This window comes from Coregonus lavaretus, assembly GCF_964263955.1.
Source record: "Coregonus lavaretus genome assembly, chromosome: 24".
Taxonomy (NCBI): Eukaryota; Metazoa; Chordata; class Actinopteri; order Salmoniformes; family Salmonidae; genus Coregonus; species Coregonus lavaretus.
In genome coordinates this window covers 7,713,301-7,734,166 of record NC_140011.1, presented here as the reverse complement: position 1 = coordinate 7,734,166, position 20,866 = coordinate 7,713,301, and the positions used below count along the sequence as shown (strand labels likewise).

Here is a 20,866-nt window from a genome sequence, read left to right as displayed (position 1 = left end):
GTTTGGAGAAAATATCCTTTCTATTTATTCTATTTTATTCAGCTATGTTCAATTGAAGGATTACTTTATCCTATCCCAGGTATTCCTTAAAGAGGTGGGGTTTCAAATGCCTCCGGAAGGTGGTGAGTGACTCCGCTGTCCTGGCGTCGTGAGGGAGCTTGTTCCACCATTGGGGTGCCAGAGCAGCGAACAGTTTTGACTGGGCTGAGCGGGAACTATGCTTCCGCAGAGGAAGGGGAGCCAGCAGGCCAGAGGTGGATGAACGCAATGCCCTCGTTTGGGTGTAGGGACTGATCAGAGCCCGAAGGTACAGAGGTGCCGTTCCCCTCACTGCTCCATAGGCAAGCACCATGGTCTTGTAGCGGATGCAAGCTTCAACTGGAAGCCAGTGGAGTGTGCGGAGGAGGGGGGTGACGTGAGAGAACTTGGGAAGGTTGAACACCAGACGGGCTGCGGCATTCTGGATGAGTTGTAGGGGTTTAATGGCACAGGCAGGGAGGCCAGCCAACAGCGAGTTGCAGTAGTCCAGACGGGAGATGACAAGTGCCTGGATTAGGACCTGTGCCGCTTCCTGTGTAAGGCAGGGTCGTACTCTCCGAATGTTGTAGAGCATGAACCTGCAGGAGCGGGTCACCGCCTTGATGTTGGCGGAGAACGACAGGGTGTTGTCCAGGGTCACGCCTAGGCTCTTCGCACTCTGGGAGGAGGACACAGCGGAGTTGTCAACCGTGATGGCGAGATCATGGAACGGGCAGTCCTTCCCCGGGAGGAAGAGCAGCTCCGTCTTGCCAGGGTTCAGCTTGAGGTGGTGATCCGTCATCCATACTGATATGTCTGCCAGACATGCAGAGATGCGATTCGCCACCTGGTTATCAGAAGGGGGAAAGGAGAAGATTAGTTGTGTATCATCCTTGGAGAGCTCTTTGGTCTTGGCCATGGTGGAGAGTTTGGAATCTGATTGATTGTTTGCTTCTGTGGACAGGTGTCTTTTATACAGGTAACAAGATGAGATTAGGAGCACTCCCTTTAAGAGTGTGCTCCTAATCTCAGCTCGTTACCTGTATAAAAGACACCTGGGAGCCAGAAATCTTTCTGATTGAGAGGGGGTCAAATACTTATTTCCCTCATTAAAATCCAAATCAATTTATAACATTTTTGACATGTATTTATCTGGATTTTGTTGTTGTTAATCTTTCTCTCACTGTTCAAATAAACCTTCCATTAATATTATAGACTGATCATTTCTTTGTCAGTGGGCAAACGTACAAAATCAGCAGGGGATCAAATACTTTTTTCCCTCACTGTACACCTGTTCTGAAAGGCCCCAGAGTCTGCAACACCACTAAGCAAGGGGCACCACCAAGCAAGCGGCACCATGAAGACCAAGGAGCTCTCCAAACAGGTCAGGGACAAAGTTGTGGAGAAGTACAGATCAGGGTTGGGTTATAAAAAAATATATGAAACTTTGAACATCCCACAGAGCACCATTAAATCCATTATTAAAAAATTGAAAGAATATGGCACCACAACAAACCTGCCAAGAGAGGGCCGCACACCAAAACTCACGGACCACACAAGGAGGGCATTAATCAGAAAGGCAACAAAGAGACCAAAGATAACCCTGAAGGAGCTGCAAAGCTCCACAGCGGAGATTGTAGTATCTGTCCATAGGACCACTTTAAGCTGTACACTCCACAGAGCTGGGCTTAACGGAAGAGAAAAAACATTGCTTGCAGAAAAAAATAAGCAAACACATTTGGTGTTCGCCAAAAGGCATGTGGGAGACAAATGGAAGAAGGTACTCTGGTCAGATGAGACTAAAATAGTCTGAATAGTTATGCACGTGCAGGTTTTCTGTGGTAGGCATCTTCAAAGTGGTAGGCATGTTGTGTAAATGAAATGATACAGACCACCCCAAAATCAATTTTCAAAATAGGAAAAATGCCAAGGGAGGTGAATACTTTCGCAAGCCACTGTATGCTTCGGAGTGGGGATGGGTGGCTACACATGCACACACACTGGCAGACAGATTTTTTCTGAGTGACAGTGAGGGCTTTGCATAGGCACTTTATTGTTTTTTTGTGGAACATAAAATAATGTTATGAATCGGTTCCCATGCTTTTAAAATGACGATTCAGGAACAGTATAGATCACTTTTTTTCCCGGTTCTGTTTCTGTTCCTCAAATGTTTTTTATTTTCCAGTTTTCAGTTCTGCTCTCTGAACTGGTTCCAACCCCTGGTTAGCACCTTATCCTGGCTACCGCTGACATGTTGTTGGTGGTACTGGGGTTGTTTCCTTGAATGTTTGTGTTTACTGTAATGATCATGTTCTGACAGCTGATAGATCTAATGGACAAAATCAGTCCTAGACTGTTAACGGTTGCTGCTTCTATACAGCACTTACTGTAAGTGGCACAGTCATGAGTATAGAGTGATTAGTGCCATCTACATTGACCCAATGTCTATTACACGGTTTCCAATTACTCTACTTCTCTTTCCATGTATTCCCTCACTCAGTCCCTATTAAATTTTGTTCATGCTTATGAAATTGCATGTTATCAACACTTTTAGAAAAAAGGGTTCCAAAAGGGTTCTTCGGCTGTCCCCATAGGGGAACCCTTTTTGGTTCCAGGTAGAACCCTTTTTGGTTCCAGGTAGAACCGTTTCGGGTTCCATGTAGAACCCTCTGTAGAAAGGGTTCTACATTGAACCCAAAATGGTTCTACCTGGAACAAAAGGGGTTCTACTGAAACCAAAAAGGGTTATTCAAAGGGTTCTCCGATGGTGACAGGCGAAGAACCCTTTAACGGAAAACCCTTTAAGGTTCTAGATAGCACCTTTTTTTCAAAGAGTGTAAATTTTTCTTAAGAAAAAGAAATTGAAGCTCATGATCCACTTCCGACTCATTATTTGTCCCAGATATGTTCTTTCCTTGTATATTCTACATATCACGTCTTTGTCTCATTTGACAGGCTGGCCTTTTGGAAGTTTAGTGTGTAAGCTGAGTGGGATGGTTCAAGGCATATCAGTGTCAGCTTCAGTCTTTACTCTCGTGGCAATAGCTGTGGACAGGTGAGGTTTCTTTCAACTGATGAAAAGTGTGTGTGTGTGTGCTGACAATTTTCCTATCACTAAGGAACAATCCACTCTTACACCATCCCTCTCACCTCTCCTTATGACAGGTTCCGCTGCATCGTATACCCCTTCAAGCAGAAGCTGACCATTTTCACCTCCACGCTGATCATTGTCATCATCTGGGTCCTGGCTATCTCCATCATGTGTCCCTCAGGGGTCATGCTCCAGGTACTGTCTAATGCTGGTACATGTCAGGTTTTATTATTCAATGGATTTGAGAGGAATACATTAATCAAAATGTCAGGTTCAACATCAATGTTAAAGGCCATGTTTCACTTTTACAAAAGCAAAACAATTATGAGTAGTGCATATATGTATCTGTCACGATCGTTGACACATGATGAAGCGGACCAAGGCGCAGCGTTGAAGGTGAACATATTATTTATTTAGAATGATCACACGATCAAAACAACAACGATAACGTGACGTCTACAGTATAACATAAACCAAATCAGAACAAGATCCCACAAAGAATAGCTGAAAACAGCCTACCTAAGTATGGCTCCCAATCAGAGACAACGAGCAACAGCTGCCTCTGATTGGGAACCACCCGGACCAACATAGATCTATATGATCTAGAACAAAACCCAAACATAGAAAACACAACATAGAAGCTACCCCGTGAAACTAAACATAGAAAATCCACACCCTGGCTCAACATTTCAGAGTCCCCAGAGCCAGGGCGTGACAGTACCCCCCCCCAAAGGCGCGGACTCCGACCGCGCCAACAGAACACCACAGGGGAGGGACCGGGTGGGCACTCCGCCTTGGTGGCGGATCCGGCTCTGGGCATGATCCCCACTCCCTCTCTAACCCCCCACAGTACCCCTGGTCCGGTCTGGCCCTGCTGGCCGGAGCTGGACTGAATACTGGTGGAGCGGATTGCTCTAGCTCCGACGTGAAGCATCTGACCGGTGCCGGACCAGCCACCGGTGGAACAGGCACGGGCCGTGCTGGACTGACGACGCACACCACTGGCTTGGTGTGGGGAGCAGGAGCGGGCTGAGCCGGGCTGTCGAAGCGCACCCCTGACTTGGTGCGGGGAACAGGCACGGGCCGTGCCGGACTGACGACGCACACCACTGGCTTGGTGTGGGGAGCAGGAGCGGGCCGAGCCGGGCTGTCGAAGCACACCCCTGACTTGGTGCGGGGAGCAGGAACGGGCCGAGCCGGACTGACGACGCACACCACTGGCTTGGTGTGGGGAGCAGGAGCGGGCCGAGCCGGGCTGTCGAAGCGCACCCCTGACTTGGTGCGGGGAGCAGGAACGGGCCGAGCCGGGCTGACGAAGCGCACCACTGACTTGTTGCGGGGAGCAGGAACGGGCCGAGCCGGGCTGACGAAACGCACCACTGACTTGGTGCGGGTGGCAGGAACAGGCCGGACCGTACTGGGACCACACACCACTGGCCCTACGTGGGGATCAGGAACAGGCCGGACCGGACTGGCAACACACGCCAGTACCTCTCGCCCTGCCTCTACAACCTCCTTCCCCCTGGTGACCAGTGACTCCCGTAACCTGGCGTCCTCCTGCTGCCCCGTCGTCCACGGTGTTAGCCCCCCCCTAAAAAATTTATGGGCTTCACTCCTACCCGTGGCCAAGGCCTCCATCCCTCTTGCCAGACTCGCACTCATCCCCTCCCACGTCCATCCTCTCTCCTCGTCACGCTGCTTGATCCAGTCAAGGTGGGATCTTCTGTCACGATCGTTGACACATGATGAAGCGGACCAAGGCGCAGCGTTGAAGGTGAACATATTATTTATTTAGAATGATCACACGATCAAAACAACAACGATAACGTGACGTCTACAGTATAACACAAACCAAATCAGAACAAGATCCCACAAAGAATAGCTGAAAACAGCCTACCTAAGTATGGCTCCCAATCAGAGACAACGAGCAACAGCTGCCTCTGATTGGGAACCACCCTGACCAACATAGATCTATATGATCTAGAACAAAACCCAAAACATAGAAAACACAACATAGAAGCTACCCCGTGAAACTAAACATAGAAAATCCACACCCTGGCTCAACATTTCAGAGTCCCCAGAGCCAGGGCGTGACAGTATCAATCTGATATCACTGCATGAAAAGACATGTTTCTGGGTTGAAAAGCTCTTTCATGACGTCTCCAAAACGTTTCTGGATCCCTTGCTGCAGGGCGTGAACAAGAGGTGTACACATTTTGCAAGTTGACTCCAACTTCTTCAGCTTGTCCCGCAACTGGTAAAGTGTTGGCAGCAGGAGGCCCATATGCACAGATGATTCCCCTTGGAGGATATTAAGGGCCATGGCAACAGGCTTCATCACAGCAGCATACTCGACCAAAAACCCATTTTCAGCTGGATTGAACCTATAAAAGATGTAACGATAAAACAATTACTTATAGCTATTTCTGGTACAATGTCTTTATTATGCATTGTACATGTTAAATACAAAAAATATATATATATATATATTTCATTCAAGTCATCCACAATTGTCACACCACCATGCAAAGAAAACTTAGTTACTTGAGACAAGTGGATTCACCCATTAATCAGCAAGGCTTATTTACTTTTATTATTCTTTAAAAACAAAATATACATTTTGTCAACTTACATCTTTATCTTTAATGCTGTGCAGACATTGCGAATTGCTTGTTCTCCTTGCTCTCGGTGAATGCGCACAATCCTTTCTACAGCGAGGAACAGGGAGCTCCAGCGTGTCTGATTGGGTCGGAGAAACTGCAGCTTGCATTCACGTTCCACTGTTTCATGAGCCATGGTTGACCTGCTGGTTTTATTCCAAAGAGCATGACATTTTGCAAAAGCAGACCGAGACAGCCTCTTGTAGGTTTCGTTTGCAGCTCCTCCTGCAGCAGTGGCATCAACTGTGGATATAAGATTGAGGAGATGGCATGCACACTTTTGGTGCCTTGGAAGTTGGTACTCAAGGCCTGTGTTGTCATCCAGAATTGCAGACATCTTGACTCTCCACCTCTGACTCACTCTGATCTTCTGTTGCATCATCAAGGGTGGAGTCACTCTCCTCTTGTACATTGATGGCTTCCTCCTCTTTCTCCTCACCATATAATCGAAAGGAAGTTTGAGCCACTGTCTGTTGTCGTCCTGGTCACTTTTTCCCTGATGTGGTACTCAGAATGTATTTCCTCTAATGCAGCAGCAAGGACATCAAACGTGTGCGAGCCTTTGACAGGTCTACAAGCCAATGTGGAGTGCCTCTCCAGTGAGGTGTTGTCTATCCAGTGACAGGTGACACCTAAGTAGCTACGTTAGCAACATAGTTCACAGCACTCAGCTTTTTGATGATTATGCTCTTCTTGTGTTTTGCAGCTTCTTGTATTCTTGTGCATAACGTTTTCCTTGTCATTACTGTATGAGGTTGCAAGGTTTCTATCAAAGTATTGAAGGATGGCGTCTCAACCACAGAAAATGGTTGGTTGGCCTCACATACAAAATTTAGCATCAGCTTGTCAAGCGTTGCTTGTGTTACCCGCCCTGGGGCAGCAAAGGCTGTGATTTTTGCATTTTTCACAAGAGTATCACTGGAAGAGGAGGACTTACGCTTTCTATGGTTCTCTAGTAAGTCTGTGTACTTTGCCAGTTTGTTGGGGTGAATCCTCTGTGGACAAAAAAAAAATCTGTGAGGCTACAGGGAGATCAAGACATTAAAAGAGACTTATTATTTATTTTTACATTTTAGTCATTTAGCAGACGCTCTTATCCAGAGCGACTTACAGGAGCAATTAGGGTTAAGTGCCTTGCTCAAGGGCACATTTACGTCATTTAGCAGACGCTCTTATCCAGAGCGGGGTAGTCCTTCAAGAGTTAAAGTGACTATTATCACATCAAATGTGGATATATATATATAGAAAATGTTTAAAACATATGTAACCTAAAAGACAAACATTCGCCTATCCACAGCAAAAAAAAACGCATTTAGGAAACTTACCGCTACATGTTTCCTCAAGTTAGATGTTGAGTTCTTGAATGCTGAAATGTCCGTTTGTTTTGGTAGACACAGAAGACACCGCATAATGTAGCTGTTCTTTCGCACTTTTACTAAGGTAAACATGCTTTCAATATGAGGCCAGGGGTGCGGGTGTTCCTCCTCGTCTGTGTCTGCATTGCCGACGGCTAATTCTGACATTTTTGTGTTGCTATGACTGTAAAGCCAACCCGTCCCGCCACTGAGATTGAGTATGGTAAAGTAACGAGACTGCACAACTACGTTTGATTGGTGAAACACAGTCACGTGGTAGAGCCTTAGCGGAAGTCTCTCTCTCTCTGTCAAAATAAAACATTAAAATAAGGCATATGCGGGGGGATAAAGACAATGACGCGTAGAATACCAAAGAGGTAAAAAGAAAAGTAACGACCTCATTGTAGCCTAATGTAGCGGAGTAAGAGTACAGTTTCTTCTTCACAAATCTACTCAAGTAAAAGTAAAAAGTATAGTGATTTAAAACTACTCCTAGAAGTATAATTTTTTCAAAAACTTACTCAAGTAAATGTAACGGAGTAAATGTAACTCGTTACTACCCACCTCTGATGTAGGGATATTGAGTACAATAAAACAGCTCTAAGATTCAGTTTTAATTACATGTTTTTGTCCCTACACTCACAAAATCAAATGCTCACAGAAAGTCTAACTATACAGACATGAAGCCATGTCCTACCTTTGATATCCAGCTGAGCATGAATGATGTTGCCCATGAAAAAGGTGTTTGACCGTATACTTAGCCCTGTGCTGGTGAAGATCTCCTCCAAATTTGGCACTCATCTCGGCCAAGAAGGGCTCCTTGATGTTGTCATTGAGGCGGGCGAAGGTCACCTCCTTGAGGGGAATGAGCCCCTCGTAGCATTGGGGGAAAAGAGTTGGACATGAGAGATGGCATGCTTCAGAGTGGCTCTCGAAAAGTGAGGCAGTTGATGAGGGTCAGCCAATATAGGGAGTTAGACATTTTACATTTAGCAAACGCTCTTATCCAAAGCGACTTACAGTTACTGCATTCATCATAAGGTAGCTAGTTGAGACAACCACAAATCACAGTCATAGTAAGTACATATTGCTACAATAAAGTAGCTATCAGCAAAGTCAGTGCTAGTAACAAAAGACAAGTGTGAGAGTTAGTGCTAGAAAGATGAGGGGGGGGATTAATGCTTGGATACAAAGATAGTTTGTGTAGAGGTAGGTTTTCAGATGTTTTTGGAAGATGGACAGGGACTCAGCTGTCCTGACGTTAGGGGGAACCTTGTTCCACCATTTGGTTATGGTTAGGGTTCTAACCTTGAACTTGGGCACTGGCAGGGCCATCTCTGTGTGTATGGATCAGATCCTTACGAGGTTGAGGGTTCCACAAATCTCCCACTGGAGGGAACCCCGAGTCCTGAAGAGATGACAAGTAAGAGTCAAAGGCTCAAGAGAATAGTAAGTGAGTAGTACAGTCAGTACACCAAGTCATCCCAGCACCATTACGCATAAACCTTATTATACATAATATGTCACAATCACAACTGTAAGGCCTTCAACAACATATAGACATTAGTAGACACAGACACACAGGTGTAAGGCACCTGGCTGAGAGGTAAAGTGGCCATGTACAGTGTAGCTCTGCTGCTGGTGAGGCAGGTACTGCATGGCCTGGAACACTGAGGCACCTGGAGACAGAGGAGGGGACATAACGAGGCATTTGTGAATGAAGCACGCACCCAGACAGCATACACACTAGGCTTCTCATTCTCATAATGACCTCAACACAGTCACCTTGAGAAACATAATACCAATAGATACATAGCCTATTCCCAGATCTGTTAGTGTTGTCTTGCCAACTCCTTTGATCATTGTAAAACATGTTCGGCATAACAATGACCATAGGAGTTGGCAAGACAACAGATCTGGGACCAGGCTACCAGACACACATTATATGCTTTAAATCTCACATAGCGGAGAATGGAGCTGGAGGGGATGGCTGCCGTATTACGGGCTCCTAACCAATTGTGCTATTTTGTCTGTTTTTCGATTATTTTGTAGATAATGTTTCTGCCACCGTCTCTTATGACCGAAAATAGCTTTTGGATATCAGAACAGCGATTACTCACCTCGAACTGGACGAACAACTTTTCTTTAATGAGTTGGACGCAAAGGATTTACTACTGCTCCTCGGACCAGGTCCAAATCCCCGTCATTCGCATGAAGAGAAGACGTCGATACAAGGGACGCAGGTCCAGGTGCCTTGTGAGAATTCGTCTGCGAGTGGGTAACGCGCCTCTACCATCCGTCCTATTGGCCAACATGCAATCATTGGAGAATAAACTGGATGAGCTCCATTCGAGACTATCCTACCAACGGGACATTAAAAACGGTCATATCTTATGTTTCACCGAGTCGTGGCTGAACGACGACATGGATAATATACAGTTGGCTGGGTTTTCCGTGCATCTGCAATATAGAACAGCTACTTCCGGTAAGACGAGGGGTAGTAGTCTGTGTCTATTTGTCAATAACAGCTGGTGCGCTAAATCTAATATTAAAGAAGTCTCAAGGTTTTGCTTGCCTGAGGTAAAGTACCTCATATTGGAGATTTCTCAGTTAATCATAGTTAATCACAGTTAACCACTCTATCTCACATAAGGATAGAAAACATAACAAGCTAAGTATGGTGCAAAAGGAAGAGGCCTTAAAACAGAGACAGGAAATTACTCTAAGGAAGAAGCCTTTTACATAATAAGGTTTGGTTGCACCACTATTTTTTCCAAAAATGGAATGAATAGAAGGAGGAGAAGCCAGATTGCGCCACTATTAAAGAATAAACATGATGGGCAGGGCAGTCAAGATGTTAAGATTGGAAACAATGGTGGAGGAACTCAACAAGGAGGGATTAAGCTAAAAAGGTGTGTACTATGAGCAAGAATGAAACTGTATATAAACTGAGAGCTGAGGGTTGGAGAGTTAGTTGCTCTGCAGACCAGCTCGGCTCTATTGCTTGTGTAATAAAGTCTATCTTAATTCTACAAAAACTCTTTATTTATATATAAAACTTTATTTTTACTGAGGATAAGGACAACACTCATGTTAAGCTGTAGACCACACTATTTACCAAGAGTGTTTTCATCTATATTTTTCGTAGCTATCTATTTACCACCACAAACCAATGCTGGCACTAAGACCGCATTCAACGAGCTGTATAAGGCCATAAGCAAACAGGAAAATGCTCATCCAGAGGCAGCGTTCCTAGTGGCCGGGGACTTTAATGCAGGAAAAGTAATTTCTACCAGCATGCCACGTAACACCAGAGGAAAAAAAACTCTAGACCACCTTTACTTCACACACAGAGACGTGTACTAAGCTCTCCCTCGTCCTCCATTTGGAAAATCTGACCATAATTATATCCTCCTGATTCCTGCTTACAAGCAAAACCTATAGCAGGAAGTACTAGTGACTCACTCGATACAGAAGTGGTCAGATGACACAGATGCTAAGCTACAGAACTGTTTTGCTAGAGCAGACTGCAATATGTTCCGGGGTTCATCCAATGGCATTGAGGAGTATACCACATCAGTCACCAGCTTCATCAATAAATGCATCGAGGATGTCGTCCCCACAGTGACCGTACATACCCCAACCAGAAGCCATGGATTACAAGCAACATCCGCACTGAGTTAAAGGGTAGAGTTGTCACTTTCAAGTAGTGGGACACTAACCCGGACGCTTATAAGAAATCAAGCTATGCCATCTGACGAACCATCAAACAGGCAAAGCGTCAATACAGGACTAAGATTGAATCCTACTACATTATGGACTACAAAGGGAAGCGCAGCCGGGAGCTGCCCAGTGACACGAGCCTACCAGATTAGCTAAATTACTTCTATGAGCGCTTCGAGGCAAGCAACACTGAAGCATGCATGAGAGCACCAGATGTTCCGGACGACTGTGTGATCACGCTCTCCGTAGCTGATGTGAGTAAGACCTTTAAACAGGTCAATATTCACAAGGCCGCATGGCCAGACGGATTACCAGGACGTGTACTCAGAGCTGACGTTTTCAACCTGTCCCAGACCGTGTTTCAAGCAGACCACCATAGTACCTGTACCCAAGAACGCCAAGGTAACCTGCCTAAATGACTACTGACCTGTAGCACTCACGTCTGTAGCCATGAAGTGCTTTGAAAGGCTGGTCATGGCTCACATCAACATCATCATCACAGAAACCCTAGACCCACTCCAATTTGCATATCGCCCCAACTGATCTACAGATGACGCAATCTCTATTGCACTCCACACTGCCCTTTCTCACCTGGACAATAGGAACACATACGTGAGAATGCTTTTCATTGACTAAAGCTCAGCGTTCAACACCATAGTGCCCTCAAAGCTCAACACTAAGCTATGGACCCTGGAACTAAACACCTCCCTCTGCAACTGGATCCTGGACTTCCTGACGGGCCGCCCCCCAGGTGGTAAGGGTAGGCAACATAGACCTGGCAGTGTGGTATCAGGAAAACAACCTCTCCCTCTACGTGATCAAGACACAGGCGCTGACGTGGACTACAGGAAAAGGAGGGCCAAGCACACCCCCATTCACATCGACGGGGCTGTAGTGTAGCTTGAAGTTCCATGGTGTCCACATCACCAACAAACTATCATGGTCCAAACACACCAAGACAGTCGTGAAGAGGGCATGACAACGGCCATTTCCCCTGATGAGACTGAAAAGATTTGGCATGGGTCCTCAGATCCTCAAAAAGTTATACAGTTTCACCATCGAGAGCATCCTGACTGGTTGCATCACTGGTTGCATCACCGCCTGGTATGGCAATTGCTCGGCATCCAACCGCAAGGCACTACAGAGGATAATGCATACGGCCAAGTACATCGTGGTAAGCGGTACCGGAGCGCCAAGTCTAGGTCCAAAAGGCTCCTTTACAGCTTTTACCCCCAAGCCATAAGACTGCTGAACAGTTAATCAAATGGCTACCCTGACTATTTGCATTGATCCATCCTTTTCTTACGCTGTTGCTACTCACTGTTTATTGTCTATGCATAGTCACTTTACCCCTACCTACATGTACAGTACCGTTCAAAAGTTTGGGGTCACTTACACATTTCCTTGTTTTCAATAGAAAAGCAATTTTTTTTGTCCATTAAAATACCATCAAATTGATCAGAAATACAGTGTAGACATTGTTAATATTGTAAATGGCTATTGTAGCTGGAAACGGCTGATTTTTAATGGAATACCTACATAGGCGTACAGAGGCCCATTATCAGCAACCATCAGTCCTGTGTTCCAATGGCACGTTGTGTTTGCTAATCCAAGTTTATCGTTTTAAAAGGCTAATTGATCATTAGAAAACCCTTTTGTAATTATGTTAGCACCGCTGAAAACTGTTTTGCTGATTAAAGAAGCAATAAAACTGGCCTTCTTGAGACTAGTTGAGTATCTGGAGCATCAGCAATTGTGGGTTCGATTACAGAATCAAAATGGCCAGAAACAAAGGCTTTCATGCGAGAAATTGCCAAGAAACTGAAGATCTCGTACAACGCTGTGTACTACTCCCTTCACAGAACAGCGCAAACTGGCTCTAACCAGAATAGAAAGAGGAGTGGGAGGCCCCGGTGCACAACTGAGCAACAGGACAAATACATAAGAGTGACTAGTTTGAGAAACAGATGCCTCACAGGTCCTCAACTGGCAGCTTCATTAAATAGTACCCGCAAAACACCAGTCTCAATGTCAACAGTGAAGAGGCGACTCCGGAATGCTGACCTTCTAGGCAGAGTTGCAAAGAAAAAGCCATATCTCAGACTAGCCAATAAAAATAAAATATTAAGATGGGCAAAAGAACACAGACACTGGACAGAGGAAGATTGTAAAATGTGTTATGGACAGACAAATCGAAATTTGAGGTGTTCGTATCACAAAGAAGAACATTTGAGTGCTTGATGCCATCTGTCAAGCATGGTGGAGGCAATGTGATGGTCTGGGGGTGCTTTAATGGTGGTAAACTGGGAGATTTGTACAAGGTAAAAGGGATCTTGAAGAAGGAAGGTATCACTCCATTTTGCAACGCCATGCCATACCCTGTGGACGGCGCTTGATTGGAACCAATGTCATCCTACAACAGGACAATGACACAAAGCACAGCTCCAAACTATGCAATAACTATTTAGGGAAGAAGCAGTCAGCTGGTATTCTGTCTATAATGGAGTGGCCAGCACAGTCACCGGATCTCAACCCTATTGAGCTGTTGTGGGAGCAGCTTGACTGTATGGTACGTAAGAAGTGCCCATCAAGTCAATCCAACTTGTGGGAGGTGCTTCAGGAAGCATGGGGTGAAATCTCTTCAGATTACCTCAACAAATTGACAACTAGAATACAAAAGGTCTGCAAGGCTGTAATTGCTGCAAATGGAGGATTCTTTGACGAAAGCAAAGTTTGAAGGACACAATTATTATTAATATTAAAAATCATTATTTCTAACCTTGTCAATGACTACATTTCCTATGCATTTCTCTATATTTCCTATTAAAACTCATTTCATGTATGTTTTCATGGAAAACAAGGAAAGATCTAAGTGACCCCAAACCTTTGAACGGTAGTGTACATATTATCTCAATTACCTCGACTAACCTGCACATTGACTTGGTACTGGTATACCCTGTATATAGCCTCGTTATTGTTATTTTATTGTGTTATATACACTTCCAGTCAAAAGTTTGGACACACCTACTCATTCAAGGGTTTTTCTTTATTTTTACTATTTTCTACATTGTAGAATAATAGTGAAGACATCAAAACTATGAAATAACGCATATGGAATCATGTAGTAACCAAATAACTGTTAAACACATCAAAATATATTTTATATTTGAGATTCTTCAAATAGCCACCCTTTGCCTTGATGGCAGCTTTGCACCCTTGATGACAGCTTTGCACACTCTTGGCATTCTCTCAACCAGCTTCATGAGGTAGTCACCTGGGATGCATTTCAATTAACAGGTGTGCCTTCTTAAAAGTTAATTTGTGGAATATCTTTCCTTCTTAATGCGTTTGAGCAAATCAGTTGTGTTGTGACAAGGTAGGGGGGGTATACAGAAGATGCCCTATTTGGTAAAAGACCAAGTCCATATTATGGCAAGAACAGCTCAAATAAGCAAAGAAAAACAACAGTCCATCATTACTTTAAGACATGAAGGTCAGTCAATACGGAACATTTCAAGAATTTTGAAAGTTTCTTCAAGTGCAGTCGCAAAAACCATCAAGCGCTATAATGAAACTGGCTCTCATGAGGACCACCACAGGAATGGAAGACCCAGAGTTACCTCTGTTGCAGAGGATAAGTTCATTAGAGTTACCAGTCTCAGAAATTGCAGCCCAAATAAATGCTTCACAGAGCTCAAGTCACAGACACATCTCAATATCAACTGTTCAGAGGGGACTGTGTGAATCAGGCCTTCATGGTTGAATTGCTGCAAAGAAACCACTACTAAAGGACACCAATGAGAAGAAGAGACCTGCTTGGGCCAAGAAACACGAGCAATGGACATTAGACCGGTGGAAATGTGTCCTTTGGTCTGAAATACAAATTTGAGATTTTTGGTTCCAACCGCCGTGTCTTTGTGAGACGTGGTGTGGGTGAACGGATGATCTCTTCATGTGTAGTTTCCACTGTAAAACATGGAGGAGGAGGTATTATGGTGTGAGGGTGGTTTGCTGGTAACACTGTCTGTGATTTATTTACAATTCAAGGCACACTTAACCAGCATGGCTACCACAGCATTCTGCAGCGATACGCCATCCCATCTGGTTTGGGCTTAGTGGGACTATAATTTGTTTTTCAACAGGACAATGACCCAACACACCTCCAGGCTGTATAAGGGCTATTCTACAAAGAAGGAGAGTGATGGAGTGCTGCATCAGATGACCTGGCCTCCACAATCCCCTGACCTCAACCCAATTGAGATGGTTTGGGATGAGTCAGACGGCAAAGTGAAGGAAAAGCAGCCAACAAATGCTCAGCATATGTGGGAACTCCTTCAAGACTGTTGGAAAAGCATTCCAGGTGAAGCTGGTTGAGAGAATGCCAAGAGTGTGCAAAGCTGTCATCAAGGCAATGGGTGGATATTTGAATAATCTATTGATCTGTTTAACACGTTTTTGGTTACTACATGATTCCATATGTGTTATTTCATAGTTTTGATGTCTTCACTATCATTCTACAAAGTAGAAAATAGTACAAATAAAGAAAAACCCTGGAATGAGTAGGTGTGTCCAAACTTTTGACTGGTACTGTATATAACCATACCGGTTAACTCTGAACTGCGAGCTGCTGGCATAGCTGACAAAGGCATGCTGTGCCCGGATGAGCTGGCAGTAGGTGCCATGGGCTGCCTGGCTGGCTACATACCGCCCAAGCTCGGAGCCCCCGGAGCTCTTCCCTGGCTGGCTCTGGTAGTGACTCCCCCTGTCAAACGACATACAGGACATGTTTTCAGACAAATTCACTGCACTGCAAGTCGCTTTGAATAAAGGCGTCTGCTAAATTACATATACTGTATTATATCATTATCACATTACATTCAGGCCACACATGCTTCATACACTGACTGAGGGGCTTGAGGGTGAGGGGTTTACACGTTTTCAGCTTGAGTCCCAAATGAGAAATGTACCGTCCTCCTGTGACCCAAAGCGTCCCCCATAGACCCAAATTAAGAAGAAATAGTGTGTGATTATAGATGCATTCTCATAACTCATGACCCATCTCTAACATGCCTAAGGCCCACTTTGGGTCCCGACCCATAGTTTAAGAATCCAGGATCTAAAGGAGAGAGGGGTACAAAGCGAGAGCGAGAGGAGTTGAGTAAGAGGAACGGACAGAGAGAGCACACAAAAAACGTTAGCACCACAGGTAACGTCCACAAAGCTGTGAACAATCTGAGAGACAAGGCAAGAAGGGCCTTTTACGCCATGAAAAGGAACTTAAAATTCGACATCCCAATTAGGATCTGGCAAAAAATACTTGAATCACTTATATATGGTTCTGGGGTCCGCTCACCAACCAAGAATTCACAAAAACCAAATTGAGACTCTGCATGCAGAATTCTGCAAAAACATCCTCCGTGTACAACGTAAAACACCAAATAACATACAGTGGGGAAAAAAAGTATTTAGTCAGCCACCAATTGTGCAAGTTCTCCCACTTAAAAAGATGAGAGAGGCCTGTAATTTTCATCATATGTACACGTCAACTATGACAGACAAAATGAGAAAATAAAATCCAGAAAATCACATTGTAGGATTTTTAATGAATTTATTTGCAAATTATGGTGGAAAATATGTATTTGGTCAATAACAAAAGTTTCTCAATACTTTGTTATATACCCTTTGTTGGCAATGCCACAGGTCAAACGTTTTCTGTAAGTCTTCACAAGGTTTTCACACACTGTTGCTGGTATTTTGGCCCATTCCTCCATGCAGATCTCCTCTAGAGCAGTGATGTTTTGGGGCTGTCGCTGGGCAACACAGACTTTCAACTCCCTCCAAAGATTTTCTATGGGGTTGAGATCTGGAGACTGGCTAGGCCACTCCAGGACCTTGAAATGCTTCTTACGAAGCCACTCCTTCGTTGCCCGGGCGGTGTGTTTGGGATCATTGTCATGCTGAAAGACCCAGCCACGTTTCATCTTCAATGCCCTTGCTGATGGAAGGAGGTTTTCACTCAAAATCTCACAATACATGGCCCCATTCATTCTTTCCTTTACACGGATCAGTCGTCCTGGTCCCTTTGCAGAAAAACAGCCCCAAAGCATGATGTTTCCACCCCCATGCTTCACAGTAGGTATGGTGTTCTTTGAATGCAACTCAGCATTCTTTGTCCTCCAAACACGACGAGTTTAGTTTTTACCAAAAAGTTCTATTTTGGTTTCATCTGACCATATGACATTCTCCCAATCCTCTTCTGGATCATCCAAATGCACTCTAGCAAACTTCAGACGGGCCTGGACATGTACTGGCTTAAGCAGGGGGACACGTCTGGCACTGCAGAATTTGAGTCCCTGGCGGCGTAGTGTGTTACTGATGGTAGGCTTTGTTACTTTGGTCCCAGCTCTCTGCAGGTCATTCACTAGGTCCCCCCGTGTGGTTCTGGGATTTTTGCTCACCGTTCTTGTGATCATTTTGACCCCACGGGGTGAGATCTTGCGTGGAGCCCCAGATCGAGGGAGATTATCAGTGGTCTTGTATGTCTTCCATTTCCTAATAATTGCTCCCACAGTTGATTTCTTCAAATCAAGCTGCTTACCTATTGCAGATGCAGTCTTCCCAGCCTGGTGCAGGTCTACAATTTTGTTTCTGGTGTCCTTTGACAGCTCTTTGGTCTTGGCCATAGTGGAGTTTGGAGTGTGACTGTTTGAGGTTGTGGACAGGTGTCTTTTATACTGATAACAAGTTCAAACAGGTGCCATTAATACAGGTAACGAGTGGAGGACAGAGGAGCCTCTTAAAGAAGAAGTTACAGGTCTGTGAGAGCCAGAAATCTTGCTTGTTTGTAGGTGACCAAATACTTATTTTCCACCATAATTTGCGGATAAATTCATAAAAAATCCTACAATGTGATTTTTTGGAAAAAAAATCTCACTTTGTCTGTCATAGTTGACGTGTATCTATGATGAAAATTACAGGCCTCTCATCTTTTTAAGTGGGAGAACATGCACAATTGGTGGCTGACTAAATACTTTTTCCCCCCACTGTATGCAGAGTAGAATTAGGCTGATACCCGCTAATGATCCAAATCCAGAAAAGAGCCGTTAATTCTACAACCACCTAAAAGGAAGCGATTCCCAAACCTTCCATAACAAAGCCATTACCTACAGAGAGATAAACCCAGAGAAGAGTCCACTAAGCAAGCTAGTCCTGGGGCTCTGTTCACAAACACAAACAAACCCCACAGAGCTCCAGGACAGCACACAGCAACAGCAACACAATTAGACCCAACCAAATCATGAGAAAACAAAAAGATAATTCATTGACACATTGGAAAGAATTTACCAAAAAACAAGAGCAAACTGGAATGCTATTTGGCCCTAAACAGATAGTACACAGTGGTAAAATACCCGACCACTGTGACTGACCCAAAATTAAGGAACGTTTTAACTATGTACAGACTCAGTGAGAATAGCATTGCTATTGAAAAAGGCTGCTGTAGGCACACCTTGCTCTCAAGAGAAGACAGGCTATGTGCACACTGCTCACAAAATGAGGTGGAAACTGAGCTGCACTTCCTAACCTCTTGCCAAATGTATGACCATATTAGAGACACATATTTCCCTCAGATTACAAAGACCCACATAGAATTCGAAAACAAATCCAATTTTGATAAACTCCCATATGTATTGGGTGAAATACACCAGGTGTAGACTCTCAGTGAAATACTGATGGGCCCTTCCCGACAATGCAGAGGGGGAAAAAAAGAGAAATAGTAGAAAAGATTACTACATTTGAAAGTTATCAAAACACTTAGAATCTACATAAATTAAGAAATGGCATTTTTCTCATATTACTCTGTAGGCTACTGACCTATTCAAAGCCTCCTCTGACATTTTTTTGTGAGCTGAACGCGCCGTTTCTCTAGAAAGAAATCAAATCATTCACCAGAGAAATATAGTGAAGAACTATGTGGGACCCTGGGATGAAGGGAGTTGTAGTTTTCATTAGGCAAATAGGAAAGCAGGATACTTAGTCAGTTGCACAACTGAATGCATTCAACCAAAATGTGTCTTCCGCATTTAACCCAACCCCTCTGAATCAGACGGATAGCCTACAAACAGACTGCATGAGAGAGGAATGTACACAACACAATGATGAGAGGGATATCGTTTGATTGATGGTTGTAGTAGTTTGTAATAAGCAGTCTTGAAAGCAGACCCAGCACCAGAACAAATCAGTTGGACGGGCATTTGATTTCCATAGGCGGGCCCGTTTTTTCACGAGAGCTCCTATTTGTGCAACCGCTTACACGCATTTTAAAATGTGTTGTAATTATAAATCCCAGTGGCGACTTTAGCATGTAAATCTTGGTGGGGCAAAAAAAATTATGTTTTATGCATGCCAGCAAAGCCACTAAACAATACATTAATTGTACTATAATGGTGACAAACGGTGGCCACAAACTGTTAGGGCCTACATAAAGCTGTCCCAACTGCAGAGCTTTCTTTTCAGCACCATGTAGTGAATCCTTACCACTGCTACACCTGGCTATGAGCGGAGCCTTGTCTGGCAGCGAAACAGTTCATTCAGCCTCATTTACTGCCTTTAAAAAAACATAGCTGATATGGCTGACTTGCTTAAACAAATGTGGTTTCTACTGACAATTGAGATGTACAAACTATGGCATAAGGGGACGACGAGCGGATAAGAGGCAATCCGTAATTTTGATGAAGACATTAATGAGCGAGCTAGGAAGGACGTAGTCAATACAACTATTTGTTCAGCACTTTTGAAATGTACAGCAACAGAATTCAGAACATGGGCCGTTCTTACAGTATTCTCTCTGTAGACCAAGTCAGAACCGTGGGATAAATAAAGGGGGCATATAAGCAGACAATGAAAGCTCTTACAATATCCAATGATTACGTTTCTCTAAAACAGGCTATAGGCTACATGTGCACCACCAAGTCAGAACAGTAGGCTAAATTATGAGGGGGAAAGGGACCAAATTATTAGGGTGAGGCACATGGGCTATTACACTACATACACTTAGTATTGCTTTCTTAGCTATAGTATGCATATTACAACATTTATGCAGCAGCACACAATACATTTTTGGACTCACCTTGTTTTGCTGTGCTCACTTGAACAGGAAGGTGGCGCGACGGTCCTTCGTGGGCAAATTTTGTCATCAAACTCGGAAAAAAACAAGGTTGAATCATGACATCAGTGATCTTCAGGTCGGAGCTCTAGAAAGAGGCCCGAGTTCCCGACTTGGAATTCCGAGTTGGATGACCGTATTTTCCCAGTCTGAGTTAGTTTTTTTCAGAGTTCCCAGTTGTCTTGAACTCACTGAAGTCTGAGATTTCCCAATTTCGAGTTTCCAGTTGTTTTGAACGTGGCAGAAGTCATGCTGGATTGACAGCATGGCCAATGTGTTCAACCTTTTATGGCCCATGGTGTTGAATCTTTATCCTTTTAAGCTTGGAAAAGAGACCCTTAAACCCAGACTTGGACCAAACATCCACTCCACTGAATAGCAGGCTAGGATTACTTTGCAATGCTTGCAGTTAGCCACTGATTCCTTCCTAACCACTCATTGTTGAATTTGTAACTTGTTGTGTAATGCTTATGTCCAATGGCCGATGAGCACTGATACGTTTTAACTATAATTTCTCTTCATAATCCTCTTCATATGACAAGGATTGAAAAGGATTTGCCAGTAGATTGTCGACTTGAGTCATGATGATGACTGCTAGCTTGCTAGCTAAGAGTTTGAAAGTATGATGTTGACATGATCAGTCCAATCAAAGCAACGGTAGATATTGTGGTCCTCTGTAGCTCAGCTGGTAGAGCACGGCGCTTGTAACGCCAAGGTACTGGGTTCGATCCCCGGGACCACCCATGCACAAAAATTTATGCACGCATGACTGTAAGTCGCTTTGGATAAAAGCGTCTGCGAAATGGCATATTATATTACATTATTTGACGTCATTTTATCTGTGGCCAATGACCTT

The 20,866-nt window shown here is 44.2% G+C and overlaps 1 protein-coding gene across 1 annotated transcript in view; it reads left to right on the top strand.

The window, feature by feature from the left end:
* The window catches only part of LOC311099386 (neuropeptide FF receptor 2-like), a gene marked incomplete at both ends in the record, with an annotated part of 51,758 nt that overhangs the window by 14,965 nt on the left and 15,927 nt on the right, over positions 1-20,866 (top strand). The window contains 2 exons of the mRNA XM_084140087.1: positions 2,974-3,073; positions 3,184-3,304. Coding sequence (XP_083996213.1) covers positions 2,974-3,073; positions 3,184-3,304 — 221 coding nt within the window. The remainder of the gene's footprint in view (positions 1-2,973; positions 3,074-3,183; positions 3,305-20,866) is intronic.